The following is a 23,149-nucleotide window of genomic DNA, read 5'->3' on the forward strand; positions in this document are numbered from 1 at the left end:
CAAATGGAAAAAACTTTACACAAAAACATAATTTTTGGTACGTGACATGTATTGGTTATTTATTTCTGTTAGTACATACATTCTTCATTGTATATACTACAGCTAAGAGTTGAACCTTGTACTCATAGTTGTTGATTGAAATACAACACATAGTGATATGATAGAGTAGACACATATCATCATGATGGGGATGTTGTTGTACAAATACATTGTTTGTTTCCCTTTCAACCCAAAATACACCTCACATCATTGATCTTTTGTGATCTAACAGTTGATGTAAGGTCGTGATTATGCTAATCCCTATTGCCTTGTGGTGACACATCTAATAATCCATGTGTCATCATTGCGAGAGGCTTTGGTAAAATTTTGGCCTTGTTTCCCCTTCGTACCCAAAATACACCTCACGTCATTGATCTTTTGTGATCTAAGAGTTGATGTAAGGCCACGATGATGTTAATCCCTATTGGCTTGTAGTGATACGTCTAACAGTCCACATGTCACCATTGCGGGAGCCTTTGGTAAATTTTTTGCCTTGTTTCCCCTACCTGCCTGAAATATACCTCACATCGTTGATCTTTTGTGATCTAACAGTCGATGTAAGGTTGTGATGATGTTAATCCCTATTGCCTTGCAGTGACACATCTAATAGTCCATGTGTCATCATCGCGGGAGCCTTTGGTAAATTTGTTGGCTCTATTTCCCCTTCCTACCTAAAAACTACTTGATACAAAAGTGGGCCACTATAAAGATTAAGTTCTATTGTTGGGTTAGTGGTGATAGTTTGATATTTATTTCATAGATCTTGAGAGATTGGCCTTTAGAAATTTAAAATAAATTAAGTAATTTTATAATTTAGTTTTCAAATTAGCTAGAATTCTAGAATTTAACGAGTAATTGCTCAATACTAACAATTTAGGATTATAGAGTTACATGCATGATTCAAAATTAAACCCTAAATTCTACAATCTACAATTACAGTACAGTGATTTGTAAACCATTTAGTCCTCAATATCTTACCTGAAAAATGCCCATTTTATTAATATCAAAATATTTCCATACAACCCCATTCAAAGTACAAGCACCAAGGAAAAAAGAACAAGGTAAAGAAAACCCCTGGTATAGCCAGAGACTGAAGTCCTATATACATAAATTTGTCCTAAAGGGGACTTGAAGAGGGCATCCCCTCTTTTACAAGAAATATTAGGGGCCATTACCCCACTATTACAGTGAATTTCATGAGAATGGGAATGGTCTGTTAAAGGTTATTTACAAATGATATTTACTTTTAAAAGAGACCCAATGCAATGTTGAAGTGATACCTTGATGGTAACCCTCTATCTGCCTTCAATCCACCTGCCACAACAAAGAGCAACTACCATGCCAAAATAACATTGAATAGTGTTAGAGTTTAATAAACCTAAACACTATCTATAATTTTCGTAGGAGTAAACACCATTTAGGGATTTCACCTAAATTTGAAAAATATAAAAGCCCTTAAATAATCAAATGTTCCAGGAAAATCATAACAAAGAACATTGTTCATCATTATAATTGGCACTGACTCAAAAAAACTTCCAATAATCCATGATTCCATAGTCAACATAGTAATTTAAAATTTTCTATGCAGTAGGAGTAAAGTAAAATCAAACAAAATGTAACAAGATTTTAGAAGCTTGAGTTTTAGTGAGCTCTATAGATTAAGTTAAAACAAAAAGCACAAGATTGCCACTAGTCCACTCTAAAGGCCTCTCGAAGGTCCTCAATAGAAGCCCTAAGGGTTTTGTCTTGCATGATATCCTCCTTAATGAAGTACCGCTCTAGCCAACCTTCTTCTAAGGGATCAATGATTGAGTAGAAATAGATGAGGAAACACAAGTTCCTCTTTCAGGAATCACTTTTTGCATAGAAGCCAGTCAAGTTCTCTGTGAAGATGATTGGGTAGGTTATAAACAGTTCCCCGCGAACATAAAGCATGTTATAATTTTATACTAATGGGATGGTAAGGTCATCCCTAATATTTTGGAGGACAATGTCCAAGTCACCAAGTAGAACATCTTCAAATAATTCTCTGCATAAGGTTGCTATGAGATCATGGTCCACATAAAAATAGTGAGCAACTATAATGAACATGGATGCAATATTTGGGTTGGACTAGAATCTATTAGTACTATTAACAAATTGGGTTCCTAAGCATCATAGGACATCCCACCAAATGACCATGTTCTTAACTTTGACAATTTGCATAATGTGCTATATTTTGATCAATCTTTCGAAAGCCATGAGTGGAGAGGGGCAAGAAAGCTTGATTGAAGTATCCATTGAAGAAGAGTGGAGCCTAGAAAGCCAACCCTTGAGATAAATAAGTGAAGGGAATCTTTCCAACCTATCACTATAAATGCCATAAAGGCATACAATCTAATCACTGAGAAAATCTTCTGAAAAGTATTTCCCTTAACACAAAAGAAATAAAGAAGGCATATATTATACGATGATATTCTTGGTAGAGAGGCCATCTAGTGATAGATGTGACAAGGAAGAGTAAATGTGAGTCATTGAAAAGATGAAAAACCTTAAGAAGAGATACATGATGTCAAACTATCTCAAAAAAACATGGACACATGTCTTCCTTGCAGGGGACAACTGAAAAAATGAATCCTGACTCTGAACTTTTGTCTGAAATACAATTTGAACCTTTGGTTTTTTTAAATTGAATGGATGGCAATGTTCACTGTTTATGGCATTAAACTTGATAAGTGAAAATATTTATTGATGTTTGTATTCGTAGTAATAATAATAATGTAATTTTCTATTTGAGTAAAATGGACACGTGTCTTCTTTATGGGGAACAACAACAAAACTTTTAAATATGAAAGCTTAATCATATTTAATTTTAAAAATACATTTACAAATCTTTTAAGGAGTCTACAAGTCCATAAACCATTAAACAAAATTTAAAATGAAACTACATATTTTAATTAATATTCAAATGGTAATTATAATGTTCACGAGGAATGATGCATATTTGCTTGTAATTTGTTAAAACAAAATAAAACCCATAATATGATAGTTATAGGTCATCAACCCTAGGAAACCCTAGTGGTGGTGCCCATCATTAGTGTATAATTTTAGCGTAAGGATTAAATTTGTAAATTCATCAAGATACATGTTTCATGCAGGGCCACCCACAATCTCAACATCCAAATAAAACTATTTTCTTAAAATGTCTCTTACATGCTACGTCCATTTTCTATGGTGCCTTAACTACCTGACAGTGAGGTCCAACATAAAAGGTTACATTGCTACATTCTAGACAAGTTGTAAAAGCTTGTAAATTGATGAGCCCAAGAGATGCCCATCCTTAATTTTGCATATGTGATGACATCAATGTCATCACCCAGATACACTTCTTTGAATGTTTGCCTCAACAACATAAGCATGTCCACCTTTTGTTCTCCAAGATTGAGGAGAGATGCTAGAAATCAGGAAGTAATGTTTGTGTTGACACAATATCTATTTTCATTCTCTAGAAACTTGCAGTTGAGCATCATTTTCATGGCCTCAAAGACAAAAGGAACGACATCATTGAAAATTTCATTTAGGTTTTCACCAAGAGAAGGGCCTAGAAATGCACTTTGTGGTTCTTCCAAATTTTACCTCAATCTTATTAGAGCATCCATTGTAGACAATTTATGTAAATCGAATAATTTGCACCACCAACACTAGAGGTAGGGAGAATTCACCTAAACTAGACAGATTTTTCCTAAACTAGATGAAAGTTATCACTACTAAACACTACCATAGTCACTTTGAAAAATAATTTGATAGATGATGAAGAAAAGAGCCTACTAATAACTTGATAAGATTGATTTCCATGGAATTCATTGAACCTTCTATATCCCTTAGTCCTTAAAGTTAAATTCTATTAGTAGAAAATCTTTGGAAATCTTTCCCACATATGCAAGATTATAGTTTATAATTTCTCTTCAGTATCAAAGAAAAAGTGAAGCATGTGAAGCGGATGATAGAGGGAATGTAATTGACAATGATGAGACATCTAATTAATGTCAACTAACACTACAAGTGCCAAGTGGAGGTGGTGGTAAGGACAGTGGACACTTGTCACCAATACAAAAATTAAAATTAGATCAAGGTTTCCTTCCAAGCATTCGACTAGAAATAAAACTTCCATCATTGATATATGATCATCAAATGATACACTATTGTTCGGTACAACTCCACTGTGTTGTATTTATTACCAATTTCTATTTAGCAATATTTACGTAAATACATTTTAATATTTACTTTTTCCAAAAAAGGAGGGCCTTTCAAGACAAATTTAGATAGGCAAAAAATACATTGATCAACAATCATGTAGTGAGGCATAAAATAGTTTGAATTTATATTAATTTGAAAATTTTGAGTACAATCAAGCTGGAAAATTGAAATAGTTGCATAACCTTATAAGAGCCTATACAAAATTATGTTCTATGAACATTCAACAAGGTACAATAACTTATAAGTATACCTATGATATGTTGTATATCCTTTAAATACCTCCCAAAGATCTTGGTACCCCTTCTTATAGAAAATGAAGGGGTGCATACAAGCTTCAGACTCTTTGTTGACTAATAACTAATTTGCAGAATTTTCCCCAAAATTTTAGAAATGATTTGGAAAACAAAAAAACTAATGAAGTGTCCACCGCATAGCTCGAAACATTGCCAATAAAATTGTTAATATGTTCTATGTTTGCAACATGTGGATTGAACTTCTTTTGTCATCACAAATCATGAACTGCCTAGTCCAACTCCTCCCTTTTTGCCTCCTACTCTAGTTCATGTTGATCACTAATATACACGGGATAATTTATTTGGAGATTCCATGTAGTGTTCATCATGCTACTAATAATATCATATTGATCTTCTTCAGATCCAATCTACCCTAGGTGCACTACAAGGTTTGGTGTCTTTCTTGTTGGATGCTCTTGAATAGGAAGTTCCATGCTCATCAACTTTCCCAATTGCACTTGTTAATCTAGAGAAAACCTTGCATTGTAATTTTCGTCAGCAACTTGGTTTTATAAGGCATGCATTTAATGCCAAAAATAAATTAATTGTCATGTTTCACATGCTTTGAAAACAAGTTGTACAACATTCACCAATGTGTTACATTTATTTGCATTAAAAGCAACCAAATTGCCTAATCAATTATGCATCCTTTCCAGCTAAGGGGAAAAATCACCTCGTACATTATGTATTTTTTCCATCAAATGGGAAATCGTTGCCTCATAATTTATATATTCTTTCAATTTGAGAGGAAAAATCACTTCCTAAATTATGTATTTCACCAAAAGAAAAATAAAATTAATCGATCCCATTTTATGAAATTCTTCTACGTTGGAAAAAAAAATAGCTAATAAAATTAAGTTTTTGTATGTTGAAAAAAAATTCGCCAAGGGAAAAAAAAAAAATTCCTCTAAAAAAAATGATGGATGTGCCAACATTTTATAAATTTTCTGGAGAGGGGGTTTCTTAAAGTTATCCTTGGATGTCTTCACTTATGCAATATATCAAATCATTTCATGAATCATGGATCATAGATTGTATAAGAATTAAGAACAAATGAATGGTGTAGATCTCCTCCCTTGATGGCCAACTCCTTTTCTTCTTATAGAGAAAGTAAATAGGTATATGGAAGGAAATGATTTAATGCTTGATGGATGAAAATGCTTGCTCGCTTGAACTCCTTGAATGCACAATGTCTTGGTGGCTTGAGAAAATCTAGATGTCCAATAGGTTGTTTTATTTCATTGATTTCCAAAGGTGTATCTCAAAATAAAGGTAGAACACTTCCCTTCATAGTGGTTTCAATTTTGGATTTTGGGAAGTCTACTTCATGAAGAGGGAAATAAATAAATAAGCACTCAAACAGGTTAAAACCCATGAAAGGGGCCCTCTAGAGTGTATGTATCCCTAGTTGACCCATTCTCTAAGGGGGCCAATTTCAAGGTCCTAGTACAAGAAGTAATACAAACTTAAGGTGCAAGGATAAATTTAGAAAGATACACAATGAAATCGATTAAAAAAGGCCCATTAATCTTGAATAAGGGCTAGGGGAAGAGTGAATTTTATGAATGGAGGAAACAATAGAAGAAGTTCTATAGAGATTAGATCTTGTGACCTTGACCTTGACTCTGATACTAATTTTTGGTTGTTGTTTCATTGAAAGATCGACCTGTTAATGCCAAATACAACCACTAGACTAATAGAAGGTACTAGAGATAGTTAATCCATGTCATGTACTAAGGCACATGTCTTGCAACAATTTTTTTTATAGTGAGTTGAAGTTCTAGATGTGCCTCCCCATATAATAGTCATAATTGGAAATACTTCTTAGTAGTGGGGGATATATTTTATAGGATAAATTCAACATAAGTCTAATGATGGATATAAAGGCATCTTTATAACCAATAAATACTTCAAAGCATTGAGGTAGTTCTAATGCATAATTTTAGATCTAAGATGGTGCTATGTTTCTTAATGAAAAATATAACAACCAAGGGTAATGTCCTTCCAAGGAACATTTCCACTAACACTAAAAATATTCTATATTGACATATGTTGAATATTTGTTCTAATTTTTGGATTAACCTAACATCCCCTTCCTCTTATCATCCTTGAAAACTTGATTATATTAATAAAATCCTCATGAAGGTCATAATATGGACTTCAAACATGAATAAAAAAAGGTCGGATGATAAGGAAATATAAACTTTATGCTTATAGAATAAGTTTCTAGTAAGTTATTGGTAGGAGCCCATTTGAGTTAGTTTATGTGTTAGAAGTTAGAATGTCGATCAACCCAAAAATACCTACGTATCATTTATTTCATTATATGTTGAGGAACAAGATGATATTTTCTCTTAAATAACCTTATAATTAATAAAGTTGGATTAAAGTAGGACAATTACACTTTAATTATTTTTTCTACAAATATAAACAATGAAACATATCTTTGAGAGAAGACATTATAGAGAAACTTTGGTGTTGGTGATATAGTTTTATAGTGAAATATCAAACTAGAAGATGAGGTAAAACACATAAAATTTGATCATACTGGCTTGGAGCATATGATATTTCTGAGACTTATGATATAATGTTTTATCATCAAGAACTTGGTTGAAGAACTCATTGAGACAAATTTGTATGGTTGGCATTTAAATCTTTTTGTTTTATGATTAATGAAGAATTTTGACTAATGAGTATATATTGTATATTTTTATAATTTACTCATATTTTTCACTCGAGAAATCATGGCCCATTTTTTCATAATGAAGTGTTATTATAGATCCACTATTGGAACCTAGTTATAAAATTGAACTAAGTCCTTGTCAAGTTTTCATAATTATGCCCTATGATTTTCCTCTTTAGCTCTTTTGTGCATTGTGGTTGTCTATTGTCAACAAAAGTTTTAAGTCTTCAGTGTTTTTTATTCAAATACCTAAGTGTCTTTAGCTATTGAATTTTCCTTCCTTGATTACAATTTCTCTATCATTGTCAACTTTGAGGCTTCCATTTTTTTAATCTATTCAAACTCACCCATCTTCTTTATTGGCCTATAGTTCCATTTATGACTAGATTTTATGTCACAACTTCTAAAGAGAAGGCTTTATCACTCAAAACACATGGTTCTAAAGGTAGTTTTGAAAGAATGGAGATTTCTCCTATTTGTACCATGCATGTGATTAGTATGTCCCCATCTTTGAGAACATCTCATTGTGAGCTAACCACTCATTTTAGGTGAGATTCTTTCTCATTTGTGAGAATTAAATTTTCAAATTTGATTGCATTCATCACCTCAATGGTTTAGTACCCTTCCATTTGTTCAATGGATATTCAAGCAAGTTTTAGATGATCTTTACACACACACACACACACACACACACACACACACACACACACACACACACACACACACACACACACACACACACACACATTTTGTGTGTGTGTGTGTGTGTGTGTAACATATTTATGTGATTTTATGTAAGTTTAGGGTTTAAGGCATCATACATGCAATTCTAAGAATTTTTTAATTTATTTTTTGAAACATTTGGAGTTTACTCTCAAGTATTTAGTATTTGTATTCTTACAAATAGATCTATACCCTTTGTTGAAATATCCTTTTATCACATTTGTTGATAAATGTAATGCAAAGCAAACAATCGTAACAATTTTTTTAAAAATATTATAAGCCTTATAATGATAATGTCTCACGTGACTTTTTGTAATAACTTTAGATCATTATATTTTATTGTGATACATGCTCCTAATCTGTTTTATGCTTAGATCAACTTCTCATTACTTCTACTCACCATTTTTATCTTCTTGAGAATTGTATTTGTGTAACCCATTGGAAGGACACTAGTCTAGGAAAAAGTGAGCCGGAAGGGCTGCTCTCGCCCATAGAATAGTAGGGGGCCTCCCACCCCCATAGAATAGTAGGGCGATTCCCCCCCCCCACCCCGCATGCAGGGCTGGAATCACTCTACTTTGGGTGGGAACAGAGGGAAGAATGAAACAATCAACAATCACCCCCTACCCCCTATATTAAAAGGGCCCGCCTACACACTCTTTGTACAAATAAAAACATTTTACTAATAGCTTAAAATTTATATTCATGCATTTGTATTTTATGATTAAGTAATTTAAGGAAAGAATCGTCTTCTAAAAGTATAGTAAGTAAATTGCTTGGCTAATTATGTACACCCTTCCTCCTCTTGACTCTTCGTAGTGATGTCATTGTCACAAATTAGAGGTTATTTGTGTAGTTATTTTTTAACTAAATAATAAATTATTGGAAATAATGAACTTGAAATTGTATATATCATCTTGAGAAGAAAGAAATCAAAGTAAACATAAAATCTAAGCATACTTACAGATTAGTTTTCATGATTTAAAAAAACACAAATTGTGAAGATACTTTTGGATATTGGAGCATTGTCATAAAATGCATACAAAGTACATAATAATGTCACCTCATGTATGTGAGGAAGATGAGAATTATCAATCATAAAATATCTTAATGGTTAGTTCCATTGAGACAATGTCCTAAGTAGCCAGTTTGAGAATAATCTATCCAAAGATTAAATATTAAATATAATATAATTATTATTATTTGATAAAATTTAAATTCATTATATATATTTTTTATGGGTAATAGGTTGAAGCCAATATTAATTATTATTTTTATTTGTTAAATTCTAGTAGACTCAAAACCAATACCTCCTAGATGAGAGGCTTACAATTTACCTTTGTGTTGTAGGTTCTTGCATTCAATTCATTATAATTTTAACTGAAAATATTTAAATCAAATTTTAATTTTAATACGTATACAAATAATTTAAGGATTTTTTTTTTTTCTTAGTAATAGGTAATTTATTAATTATCAGATTATATTAAAAGTCTACAAGAACTATTTAGTATCAAATATCAATTGGATACAACACCATAACTCCCTTATAGGTCATTACAAAAGACACCAGATGAGAATTACCAACTCTCATCAATTAATTTCATCCTCTAAAACCACCATTAAACCCTACCCTTCTAGCCAAAATCTAAGGTCTGGTAAGGACTCTGCTAGATATTATTACAAAGCTTTCCTATAGTCGTAACACTAGATAAGAACAAACTTCATCTATACATTTCCTTCAACATAAACAACACTTAAAATTAAAATCTTCTTAGAAAAATCCAAATAGTGTATGAATCATTGGCAAAACTAACACACTTTTCATCGCCCCATGGTTTCTTGGCATCATGAGCTCTAGTTGTGTCTCTATTTTGTGAGCATTTTGGAATCTCTACAAGAAAGGCACTTACAATAACATTAACCTCAAACTCATGTTTTCTAATTTTAGCTTTGGTCTCCAACTTCTTAATTAATATTTGTCGCTTATAATCTTCCTTGTTCACTTTCCCCACCAACCTTACAAAAGGGATAATCCCAAAATCCTACTCCCCCTCTTCATTTGCATAACATTTTAGGATATCTATTCCCAACCTTGGAATGGCATGAACTCCAAAATGGGTTCCAATTTCAACAAAAAAAACCTCTTTAAACAAGGACTATGTGACCTACTTCATTGTTTATGTGTCCTCTCCCAATTATAGTCCCCATCCAGTCACGATGGAGATAATCCTAAAATTAGTCTCCATCTACATGTGTTCTCCTTAAACATCAGATCCAACACTCCCAACACTAACTCGCCATTTTATCTGTCCTAATCTTTAAAAGTTCATTAATTATTTCTATTGCTTCTTATCAGTGACTATAAATTTGCCTCCATCTCTCTCAATTTCAAACTCCTCTACAACTAACACAACCATGCACATTGTGGTTTTTTAACAACTTTACAAGTACCTCTACAGATACCTGAAAAACTTTAAAAAATGCATGCTAGATGGAGAATCCTAATTGATATTGAGCTCAAGTATGTCGATGAGATATGCTTTATGGTGGACACTTACACCTTACAATAGAATCAATTAATGTGTCATTCTCACCAAGACACACACCTTTTTATAGATAACCTATTGTTTCTCCCCATTGAATATAATAAATATCAATATGACATTCCCTTCACTTCAAATCAAATCACCATCATATCAAAACTATAAATTTGTATCACACACCTCCCATCATCCTTTGCCAACACAATCATGACTGCACTATCACCTCAAATCTTAAAAAGTTGTTTGTTCACGCAAGCTGAATTTTTTTCCTATTAAAACTTAGGTCACCACACTACATGAGCCAAAACATATGTCAACATTTAATGCACACACCCGATCATTATGCAACTTCCACTAGCTTGATGGAATGCAAAACCCAAAAGCATTAATCACAAGGGATTAAGGCCTCTTAAATACTCCAATTTGAATTCATGCTCCTCATTGAAAGATAGTTCCTATTTTGAAAGTTTTCTTCATCCACATTACCTTATCTCAGAATGTAACTAACTTAAAAATCCTCCATTACCTCCAATGTTTCCTTAATAACATTGATATAATGTTGAAGATGTCATGCCTTTGAGTGCCCATTGATGATTACTTGGACCACTAATACTGAATATCCCTCAAGATGAATGCGAGTAAAACCCTTTTGTTTTCCAATGTTAATGGCCAACAATGTCACCTTTACTTCAACTAAATTGTTAGTTCCATCATCCAACTTATAAGCCCCACAAGCCAAAGTCTCACCCCTACAATCCCTAACAAATACTCCCACAACTGAAGTTACAATGCTATAGATTACCACCCCATCAAAATTGACATTAACCTAAGCTTCGTTTGGCTTTTTCCATTTAACCACTGCTCCTCTACTAGAAGAAGATCCATTCCATGCATTAAGCATCCTCTTTAATTCTAATTCCTAGCCACCTCGAGTTAATATTTTGATTACACATTGTATAGACACTCCTTTTTGATAATATGTTGTCACTACACTAGTTACTTCCTTAATCAATGTATTATTTTGGTGCTTGACTCTCTAGTGATTTCGATTTACCAATTCAAATTATTTGGTTTTGTTCTTTCCACCACTCCCACACCACAATAGAAGGACCATTAATCCATAAGCTCAATAGTACTAGCTTTCTTTGTTTGTGGGACCAACTTATAAATACCTACCTTAAAGATTTTTCCAAGTGTCTATGCCACCATAGCTTTCCACAACACCCTCTACCAATACTCCCAAGCCACTTACAATTGAATAGAAGGTGATCAACATTTTCCCTCGCCTCTTCACAAAAAATACATCTAGTTGGTCCTTGAAATCCAAAGTGTTTCCTTCGTCCTTTGATGAAGATCTCGCATCTAGAAACCAACCAAGAAAAGTATCTCCCTTTTGGAAGGAAATCCTTTCCCTAAATTTTTTTGAATGGAAAATCTCCCAATTCTTCTCTTCTATCCAAGAGTCAGTATCTTGCTTTAATCAAATATCTCCCACTTTTAGTAGCACACCAAATCAATTTATCATATTTTTGTAAATATAAATTGTATTGACTTAAATTTTGACTACATCACATCATTTTGCTAAACACCAAGGTCTAGACCCTCAACAAACTTTCATCCCTACTCAAGACCTCATATCCCCTATTTTTGCTCAATATAATCACACACCCTTTCTCCCCAAACATGTGAACAAATGTTTCTTAAATCATGCAAATTTGCATTATCTTTTAGTGCTAGTAGTCCACACCACGAGTCATCCTAAAATTTAGCCCCAAAACCATTCCCTATCTACCTTGAGATATGGCTAGTGATGATAAATCTACAATCCAACATCAAATTCCAAATTTCCAAGCCTTTAGGTGGGTCCTTAATAGTTAAGATTTTGTCATTGGCCATGCTATCAAAGATACTTTATTTTAAAATTTTTGATCCATAATAGATTTGGATTAGAATATATGGTCTAAACTAACTTAGCACCAATGGATAAGTTCATCATAACCTAATATTGAATCCCAACACCACCCCATTCTTTGCCTTACAATTCTCCTCCAGCTAAAAGAAGCCACTTATCTTCTTCACGAGTTCCATTCCATTTTTATTTTTTTTTGCATTTTACGTTCTACTATTTTGATCACTTTCCTTGGAATCTTTATACTCATTAGAAGAAAACTAGTGTCTCATTAGAAGAAAACATCTTATTGTCTCTCCATTAATCTCACTCGGAGTTTGCAACACATCCCTATTTATATATGTGATTTTAATTTTTTTGTTCACTTACCTCTTTACTTTGACAGAGTTATGGGAAAAATAATTATTTCTATCCCTTTCCTTGAGCCATGTTTTGTGTGATTTTTATCTCTAGAAGACCTCCCTAGTAAGAATTTCATCATACTATTTATTCAAATCTTGCTCCAAATGAATACCTATTTCACCCATTTCCTTTACAATAACTACCAAGTGAAGGGTAAACAATTCATCTTCAAATTTTTAGGTTCTCCCCATTTTTTTTAACAAAAGTTTAATTTGTTCAAAATCTTTAATTGTTCCTTAATGAATTGTAGATTCTTGAATAAAATGAAAGCTTTATTACCTTTTCTTGATGGTACCACACACAGACACTATCTTCCAACTTAAGATCTCTAAGCCATATGAACTCAAACTTGAAAGGAGCTCTCTTTAGGGCTGCATCCTTCTAGATCCTCAAATAAACAAGACAATGGTATTAATTTGTGATTGAAAGGATCTTGATCAAGCACATCCAACCCGTCTCCACCCAATTCCCAGCTAAGAGAAAATGATCCAACTTCAGTGCAATATTTACAAAACCACTTCTCCTATTGTTCCAAGTAAACTGTCCATTTCTCAACTCCACTTCAATCAACCTATTCTTAGTTATGAATTGATCAAAATCATGTTGACTTCTCCCCATCCAACCTTTCCTCCACATCATTTCTAATTGACTCAAAATGGCACTGAAACCCCCTCTAACATGAAAATATCATCGGGAATATGCTACAAAATGTTTGAAATGTCTTGCCACAACAATTTTTTCAAAGTTGGATTATAAGATCCATAAATGTTAACCACTTGGCATACATACAAAAACTGTTTTGAAGCTATTTCCACCCACAACCACTTTTATTCTTAACCCTTACATCAACTATTGCATCTGACCAAAGAATGTGTATGCCCCCGAAACACCCACAAAATCAACAAAATAACTCTTCCACATAATATACACTTAAATTAGAATTTATAGGTGGTGGGGATGACCTCACAACATGATGATAAAGTCACAAGCCTCCTAATTGCAAGTTCATGCAATTGACTCCTACTACTTGTGCATTCATATTCATTGCATTTAGCACCACTATTCATGGTGAATGCAAGCTACACATGATCAAAGATAAGACAATTGAGGAGATATGTGTACATGATCTGAGGCGAGGACAAGGAAAACGATGTTGACTGGGACACACCTTATATTCATAGATGTTGGAGGAATAATGACAAGTATGAAGTGGTAGGGGTGACATGTATGGATGGATATATGAGGAATAAAAAATGTGGAGGCATAAGAATGACAATTGCAATGATACATAAGGACGAATTGATGGAGAGACAAGGGGTGTAGAGGGAGGCATAATGAGACAAACAAAGTGATAAAGGACGACAACATCAAGGGAGATATAAGGAGGGGAGGCGTAAGAAGACTACAAAGTGATTAGGAGAGGAGACTTAAGGAGATGGCAACAAGGAGGCAATAGTGCTTCAACATTAACAATGTACTCACTACAAGGATGGGGTTCCCCAAATGCAACCTGTTTAGTCCGTAACTCCAATAAAAAATAATTACACATTAAATTTAATTTTTAATTTTTAACAAATTTACATCATCTCTTAAAAAAATTAAACATTAAGAAAACTTAAAAAATACGAACACTAAAATAGTTTATACAATTTTTTTTTACAAAAACTAAATTTATATCTCCTAAATAAACTAATTTATAAACTAAACTAAACTCAAGCTTCAAAATCATGAAAGAAATTCACAAAAACCTCCAATAATTCAAGAGTTTTCTAAAATTACCCAAATTTTGTCGGGAAACTATTGTGCGGAAGGAGTAATGTGCAATTCGAGCTCCACAGAATGGTCTTCTGGCTCTCCCGATTGAATCTGCACCTTGAACGAACGTTTTGAAATGTATACATTTCATTAACAGCCATGATATATATAATCAAAAGACGAGGAATTTTGGACAGATTATTCTAGTGCAGGTACATTCTTTCTATCGTCCCGCGCTCTACGCAGAGGATATTGACTGTTGATAGCGCGGCTTAGTTCGATACCTCACACAAGGAACACCTTTGGCGTGAACAGTAGACTATGGGGCGCAGCTTTTTGCTTCAACATCTTACCAAGTATGCTAGCAGCAGCAGAAACAGAGGCATATGTGTTTCTTTAGGGCAAACACAGACAGAACTTCTTCAACTTCCATACGATTTTACAGTTAGATGGTATATGAAGGGCAAGAAGACGCTGCAATGCATTCTTACTTCTGTAAGTGAATGAAAAAGAATACACGCATTCCATTATGGTGGAAAATGATTGCACATATTTCTTTTTTATCGGATGTCTCCGAAGAGACATTGCAGATATTTCTTTTTGTCGGATGAAAGTAAACACACACATTTGACTAAGATGAGATGATTAATATAGCCATCATATTTAATTTACAGTTGTTTCTCATTATACCACGCAGGACATTGATAAAGTTGGAAAGGCAGGGGAGGTCGTGAAAGTTGCTCCTGGTTATTTTCGAAATCATTTGATGCCCAAATCACTTGCTTTACCAAACCTTAATAAGTATGCCCAACTTATTACAGAACAAAACAAGGTAAGTTAGTATACCCATCTCATTACAGGTCATAGCAAGGTAAGTCAGTACATTATTTGGTCCCTATACGGACAAATTATAAGCATATTTAAACATGAATTATATTTCGGTTTAGCTGGGTGCATTATTTGCTCATAAATTGGAGAGCTCTTTCATATTGTCAGATTTATCAGCGCCCGAAAGAAGAGAGGAAAGTGGAGGTAGTTCAGAAATCAGAAGAACAACAGATGGATGACTATAAAACTGCAGTTAGGCGTTTGAGCAAAGGACGTTTGGTATGTTTTTTTGGTCTTAGTACGCCTAGGCAACGATGTATCTTTATTCATAAAGCCCCAGAGTCTCACATACACATATTTAAATACTTCATAGCCCCATGATATCTTCTTCCAGTTATACCTGACATCTCTTCTTCCAGTTATACCTGACATCATATGTCCTCTGAATTATGGGCTACTTTATTGCGATGAGGGGGTTTAAGCTGGGTCAAGCTCTAAAGAATATATTAGTGTATCATTATATGACATCCCGTCAAGAACATTTGATAGTTTTTCATGCTTTCCATTGTTTAAAACTCTCTCTGTAAACATTTATATATTTTCTCCTTCTGTAAGTACATGGTCATTTTTTGACTTATGCCAGTTGTTAGCGAAATAGGATCGATTAATCTTTTCTGTATCTTGTAATAGCACTCCTGGATATTTAACGTGTTTTCCAAGTTACTATATGAATGAATATATATGTGATATAAAGAGGCATGCCGCTTGAAGAGACATATCTCTTTAATATATTAACTTTAGTTATAGTTATAACACAATTAATATACCCTCAATATATTATAATGATTATATATATATATATATTATATCACTCTTAATATAAGTTAATTATTCCATATATTATAATTGTCATATATTATATATCTCATATATATAATATAATTTATCCGATAGAATTATAACATTAACACTCCCTCTTAATGAAGAAGGATAAAACACATAGTTATTACACCATAGGTAATATTTTGAGAATAATACATATAGGAAATCTTAGATTAGAAGATTTCTAGAATATGATATCATATAAGTATTGACCTATCAGAATATCAACACATGATATTCACCAATTACTATTTGATATCATATTGGGTAACATGAGCATTGGCCTATCAGAACATCAACCTATCAGAACATCAACTAAATGATATTCACCAATTACTCAATGTGGTAATGGCCTATTAAAATATCAAGGCAAGATATTCACCAAGTACCTAAAATATAGCTATACAAGCAACTTGTAGATAGTTAAATTAATAACATCTAACACCTAGTTGTTGATTTATAAGATAAAGCCTCCCATGATTTATTTCAACATTTACACAAAATGTATATCATGATACAAGTTATTGTAAGGTTGTCACCTTTCAATAACTTCTCCTAATACAGGTGTAATCATTTAGAAGTTGTCACTTCTTCATGACGTACACAAGGGACAGGCTCATACATGTATAACATCAAAAGTTCGCATGAAGTCTCTATGAATACTGTCATGTGGTGTTGTCACAACATTCACCATAAAACATATCAGAGAATAAGGTTTCTCCCTCTTAGTTTGATATCAACTTTTCTGACCTCTTAGCACAAGCTTCTCTTTGATGAAGTGTCAGACTTCCTTTGAATCTGTTATCATCCTTCTAACCTCTGGGCAGCAAGTCATGTCATGCTTCCCTAGTTCAATGGGTATCCTGATAGCATAAGGCCTTCCATCCTACATACATAAGACTTTATCCCATGAATCAAAGTCCTTTAGCTGTTATAGTTTCTGACTAGTGTTGAATCCATCAACAAGGTCTACTTCTTCTGAACCAAGATCATCAAAAGTTTGACTGAAGCATATCTTCTATCTACTCCCTCTCATTGTCAAAGGTTATCTCTCATAACGTTATTCATGAAAGTGCACATCAACCTCCTTAGCTCCTTCATTCAAGGTTGCCCTCGATGGATTTGTGAAACTCCCTCTAAATGTGAAATTCTCCTCTGTGAAGAATTGTCTTCATCCATCAATCTTATGACTGCAAACATCAAGATCTTTCTCACTTGAGTACAATTTCTTATACTTCTTAATCCATCCTGAAAGTATTTCATTTGAAGAGATTACAAATAGTTCAAAGAAATAAACTATTTGGAAGGAAAATATCAATGATGGAAGCATACAATATTTTATTATCGCATTATTATAACATGAATTAACTGCATAAAATTCATGACCAGTAATCAAAAGTATAATCATGAAATACTTATCTCTTGTGGTCAAAGATTAATAAACTCCAGATGATACTTGAATGGCTTTGACTAGGAATCTCACTATCTCCTCATTGCGAGTTTCCTCTCTCTCCTCCTTTTCAATGTATATCCTCAGATGATACTTGAATGGCTTTGACCAGGAATCTCACTATCTCCTCATTGCGAGTTTCCTCTCTCTCCTCCTTTTCAATGTATATCCTCTGATGTTACCAAAAATACAACTTGATGCTACCTCACAAAGTTTGTCAGCAGCAACACATGTTTTTAAATTTTCTGAAACTTAAGGATCCAAAATCCTTTCTACAGATATTTTCAGGTATCCGCAAGATATATGATTCATACATCCTGTTTGAAAGGACTACACAATCAAACAGCATATGCCAGATGATTTTAATAATCCCCACGCTTGACTTTCTTCCGAAAGCAAGGTTTGCAATACCAAAGAATCTTCCCTCATCAATCCCTGGGATGATAAATCATTTTCTTTGCCCAAATCACTATGGGTCACAACTACAAAAACTTCTGATGATGATCAAAGCCAGATTGCCTGAGTTAAGGATGTTATTGTTCGAGGACAATCCATCCCTTCTTTCTATTCAAGAAGACAACAACCAAGCACAAGGAGTTCACAAGTTGCTATAACACCTTTTAATAATATTGCTCCCAATTCTTGTTGTTTCGGATATACACTTGCTGTAACTGACACTCTAACTATTTCCAGCTCGGTGAAAACAAGGAACATGGACTCATGAAATAATCAGACACTGCTTAGGATCGTTGTACAACGCTTTTAGAATCCCATCAATCATCAAAATTTCCTCTCCCACAACATGAGTTCCCTCTCCCTCTCAAGAAATACACGAACAGTGAGAACCACTCAAGGAATTTAAGCTATCTCTAGCTTTTACCAATTCAATCATTAATTTTCTGTCAATGTGGAACTCAATCTCACACACACAAGTTTGTTTCAATGTGTTTCCTCATTGTAAAACTGAGAGATCTTATTTATGGCTAGGGATCACGTGATAGCATCCATTTCGATGATCTTCTCATTCCAACCGTGATTCATAATATTTGAATTGGTGACACATGATCGTGCAACTTCATTGCAATGTATTGTTAGCAATTTTTCTTCCACTACAATCTTACCATTGAATGTGGGCCTTTCTGATCTGACTTGATTCCTCCCTTCATTTTCGTAAGCTCCCAGCTCATGCAACATTTCTTTGTCTGAAACAATATTGTAATTGATGTTTATAAAATGTTTTCAGCAATGGGATAGTCTCTAATTCGAGTTTCACTTGCATATGGCTCCATTGATAATCAAGTTTTAAAATCTGCTTGATATATATGTCATCTCTTTAAATAGATATTAAGTCACATAGAAAAATATCATAAAGACATCCCACAGTCACTGTTATACTGTAAACCCTAAATATTTCCTAGCAAGGCATATTTGGTCATGCTTTTGACATTGCTGACTTGGGCCCTTATTTGAATAAGAATAATTTTACCAGCTTCAAGATATCCTCCCAAATGCCTTCACAAGAAATGTTAACTTGGTACATTCATTTCAGGTATTTGCATCTCTTAAAACCATAGGAGTTAAAAATCAATTTCCATAAGCTCAAGGAGCTGCGTATCAAACATAGGGAAAAAAAAAACCTTCATTACCACATCGATATTTATTACTGTGTAGTAATCCAATATCAAACGGAATCGTCCAAATGGAGTCACAACATTCAGGACGATCCACATAGCATTACAACTTCAATTTGATAGTTTTCTGGGTATAGTTACTTATAGAGGTTCTACATTATTAATATCGGCATTCATATTTGTACATATTAAATAGATTTTTGTCACATCCCTAGAGAGCGTGTGGCCATATAACCATCCGGATTCAACTGTCGCAGTATCCACCAATACTGGAAGGTCTGATTCTATTTTGGCAGGCCTCTGTTCCCTGACAGAGCTTGATATTATTTATTGTAATCATCAACCCAAACTCAGATGACTTGCTGTCACCAAACCAGACATAGATGGCTTGTTATTGAATTCAAATTTTACTTGTAAGGTGAAACTCATGATATTGTATCATTATCACTTTCTAAATGTGTTCCCAGGTTTGCTCTGATACCACGTTAGTGAAATAGGATCGATTAATCTGTTCTGTAACTTGTAATAGCACTTCTGGATATTTTATGTGTTTTCCAAGTTACTATACAAATGAATATATATGTGATATAAAGAGGCATGCCTCTTGAAGAGACATGTCTCTTTAATATATTAATTTACATTAGTTATAGTTATAACACAATTAATATACCCTCAATATATTATAATGATGACATATATATATATATATATATATATATATATATATATATATATCTCACTTACTCACTCTTAATATAAGTTAATTATTCCATATATAATATTTGTCATATATTATATATCTCATATATATAATAAAATTTATTTGACAGAAGTATAACATTAACACCAGTAAACAGAATTCTCGTAAAATTGAGCCTTGACTCGCTCAGGGCCACGATGAAGTATGCCATGACTAGAGGAATTGCTATCAGATTAGTGATTTTCACGTGTTAGATAAGGGAAGCTCCCACGTATGATATGATTTTGGATTTTCCAAGGGTAGGCTTTTAGCCAAAAAGCACTAAACACTGATAAACTGAAACTAAATAAAAAAGAGAGAAAACCGTAGGTTTTCTTATATGATGCCATAACTTTTGGGTTTTCCAATAAGGAAGAAAAGGGTTTAGAAAAAGAGAGCAACAAACAAAGATTTATTCCTTTGGTAGGAACATTGAAGGAAAGTAAACACAACTAGGATTTTGAAACTGGCATTAGGTTAACATAAGAAAGGTACATCGTCAGAAGGTTTCATGAATCATAGATCAAATAACCACCTATTTTGCCATCCAAGTTGCGTAAGGTAAGCACATATATACAAAGAAAACACTTGTGTTCTCCACATAACAAAAGATATTCAAAGAAAGGCCGCAAACTAGATGTATGAGTAATCTACAGTGTAAGGAGACAACATTCTGGTTTATAGATTGTCCATATCAATCTTTTTTTAATCCAAAAGCAAGAGCTCAAAGACTCCTTTGCTCATATACAATATGAGAGAATATATCTCTGTGAAAAATCCTCTTTTAAATTGATAATTATTTTACTTTTATCTTTTCCAGTCCATAAATAACTAATAAGTTAATAACTCTTGAAATATGATGATAAAAAGTAAATTCTATGCGATCACTATTATGTTTTTGCTTTGCTTTTCTCTAAATAAGGTCTAATTTCTAACCTAACCGATAATGAGTGATTTATATCACCTTTCAGAAAGTAACAAAGAATTAGGATGAGGAAATAGAAACCATTGTGGTGCCATATTTAAAGCCACTTTGAGAGGTTCGGCAATTGTTTTATTACGCATCATAAGAGGATTTTCCCTTTTCCCTTTTCCATTCCCCTTAACTAGGAGTTGCCCTCTACAAATATTCTCCTCTGTATTTCTGAAGTGCAATTGCAACATTTAGAAAGCATCCTCCAAAGTACCTTTGCATTCATTCAACTATAATATCATTTTTTGAATGAAGTATTTCCTAAGGTGTTACCCTAAAATCATCCTATTTGGCATGGGGAATCCATTGATTAGTGTATACCTTTGGGACCTTTTAGAGATCCTACAAAGTAACAAATCTTAAGATTGTAGTGGACAAGCCATATGTTGATCTTTGTAGCTGCAGGAGATATCCTGATTACCTGCAATGGTGCTCTTTCATATACTCGCATTTGGAAATATGAAGAGACATGCGCTTGGAATATGAAAGAGACTCGTGTTTGTAATTATGAAGAGACAACATTTGGAAAATGAAGAGACTTCCTGTGGTAGTACAAAGAATCTCTTGGTTCAAGTCTGATGAAGTTACGTTTCTGAAGAGCCTCAACATTGTATATATTACATGTCATTGCTTTGTGTGAGATTATGCTTGCTGAATTGGGATATTCCATTCAACAACTATAGAAAGTCTATGGAGTCAATGCTGATAAATGTAATAAGTTGAAGAGTTTGCAGTATTCTGTTGGAAGCATTATACTTAGACCTCTTTTTTTTAATAGAAGAGATTTTATGGTGTGGTTGGATTTGTCCCCTCAAGTTGTAGAGTTTTCCCAGGATAAATACTGTGTTTTATTGCTTCTTTTCTGATGTTTTGCTGCTTATTTTTCGTTCCTGGTTTGAAACATTAACATGGTATCAGAGCTAGGTTGAGCAATGGTATTAAGCGGTATTAGACATCAAGTTTTGAAAATGACTTGGAAATGTCAGAGAGCCATTCCTATTTTTGGTAATCTCAATGAACTGGTAAAAGGAGGTGTAACTGTTGTGCAAGGTGGGGATTGGAATGAGGGAATTTACCTCTCTTTTGTGCCTTCTAAGAAGGAATCTGCTGTCATGCATTGGTGCTTGGAAGATTCTTTGAGAGATGTTTTTCATGGGAAAACAATGCTCACTGGTGGTGATTGCATATGACTTCATTATTGTTGTCATAAAATATGAGTTTGTGGGTATGCTCGAGTAGGCAGTCTGAGTGATAGTTGCTGGTTGCACGTGATCTGTGGGTGTATACCAGTGGATCTTGGTTTGCGATTTACCGTGATTTATATTCTGCATTTTTATACAGTGTATGTTCTACAACTCCCATAATAAGATATGGACGCCCATTGCTGTAGCAGTTCGGTCTGTTGAACTGTAATGGATATGAAAATCAAAATCTAAAAGGGCATTGCTAAATTGATCAACAATAAAGAGATAAGTATTTTATGAATATACATTTGAATACTTATCATGAATTTTATGTAGTTAATTCATGCAGTAACATAGGGAATAGTGAATTATGTATGCTTCTAGCATTAGTTTGTATATTTCTCTTTGAGACATAGATTGAGTCTATTACCAATCTGTCTAAAATGCTTCCAGGACTCCAGAAGCTATAGGATGATAAGAGATTACATAAGGAATTCAAGGAAGTAAGAGCTTTGTGCATCTTGTATGAAATTCACATAGGCTGTAGAAATAAACAAACATGAGGACATTGTTTGCAGCTATGGGGCTGAGTTGATGGTACATAAATTTATTGAAGGGGAAGAACCTATACAAATTGTCTTTGCATTCAATTTCTTTGAAGAGGAAGAAATGACATTCAGAGGGAGTTCAATTCCGAGGATTCAAGGCGATCTATCAAAGGGTTAATGTGCTGGAGATGAAGTCGAGATTGGAGAATATTTATTACATAAAGGAAAAGCTTTATGAGCTAAAGAGGGAGGACTTCTTTAGGTTCAATAAAATTGAGAGGGAGCTTGTGTGGCGGAGGAAGAGTGCCAAGTTCTTTGTAGAGGATCAACA

General features: G+C 33.6%; 1 protein-coding gene across 1 annotated transcript in view; it reads left to right on the forward strand.

Annotated features, from left to right (window-relative positions):
• Positions 1 to 14,605: 14,605 nt before the first annotated feature.
• LOC149551881 (Ribosomal protein L9/RNase H1) overlaps positions 14,606 to 23,149 on the forward strand; it is an 81,397-nt gene continuing 72,853 nt past the window's right edge. The window contains exons 1-3 of the mRNA XM_089787382.1: positions 14,606 to 15,078; positions 15,281 to 15,415; positions 15,580 to 15,690. Coding sequence (XP_089643508.1) covers positions 14,905 to 15,078; positions 15,281 to 15,415; positions 15,580 to 15,690 — 420 coding nt within the window. The 5' untranslated portion in view covers positions 14,606 to 14,904. The remainder of the gene's footprint in view (positions 15,079 to 15,280; positions 15,416 to 15,579; positions 15,691 to 23,149) is intronic.

This window comes from Cupressus sempervirens, chromosome 6, assembly GCF_028749045.1.
Source record: "Cupressus sempervirens isolate cs-2001-9-10 chromosome 6, ASM2874904v1, whole genome shotgun sequence".
Classification (NCBI taxonomy): domain Eukaryota; kingdom Viridiplantae; phylum Streptophyta; class Pinopsida; order Cupressales; family Cupressaceae; genus Cupressus; species Cupressus sempervirens.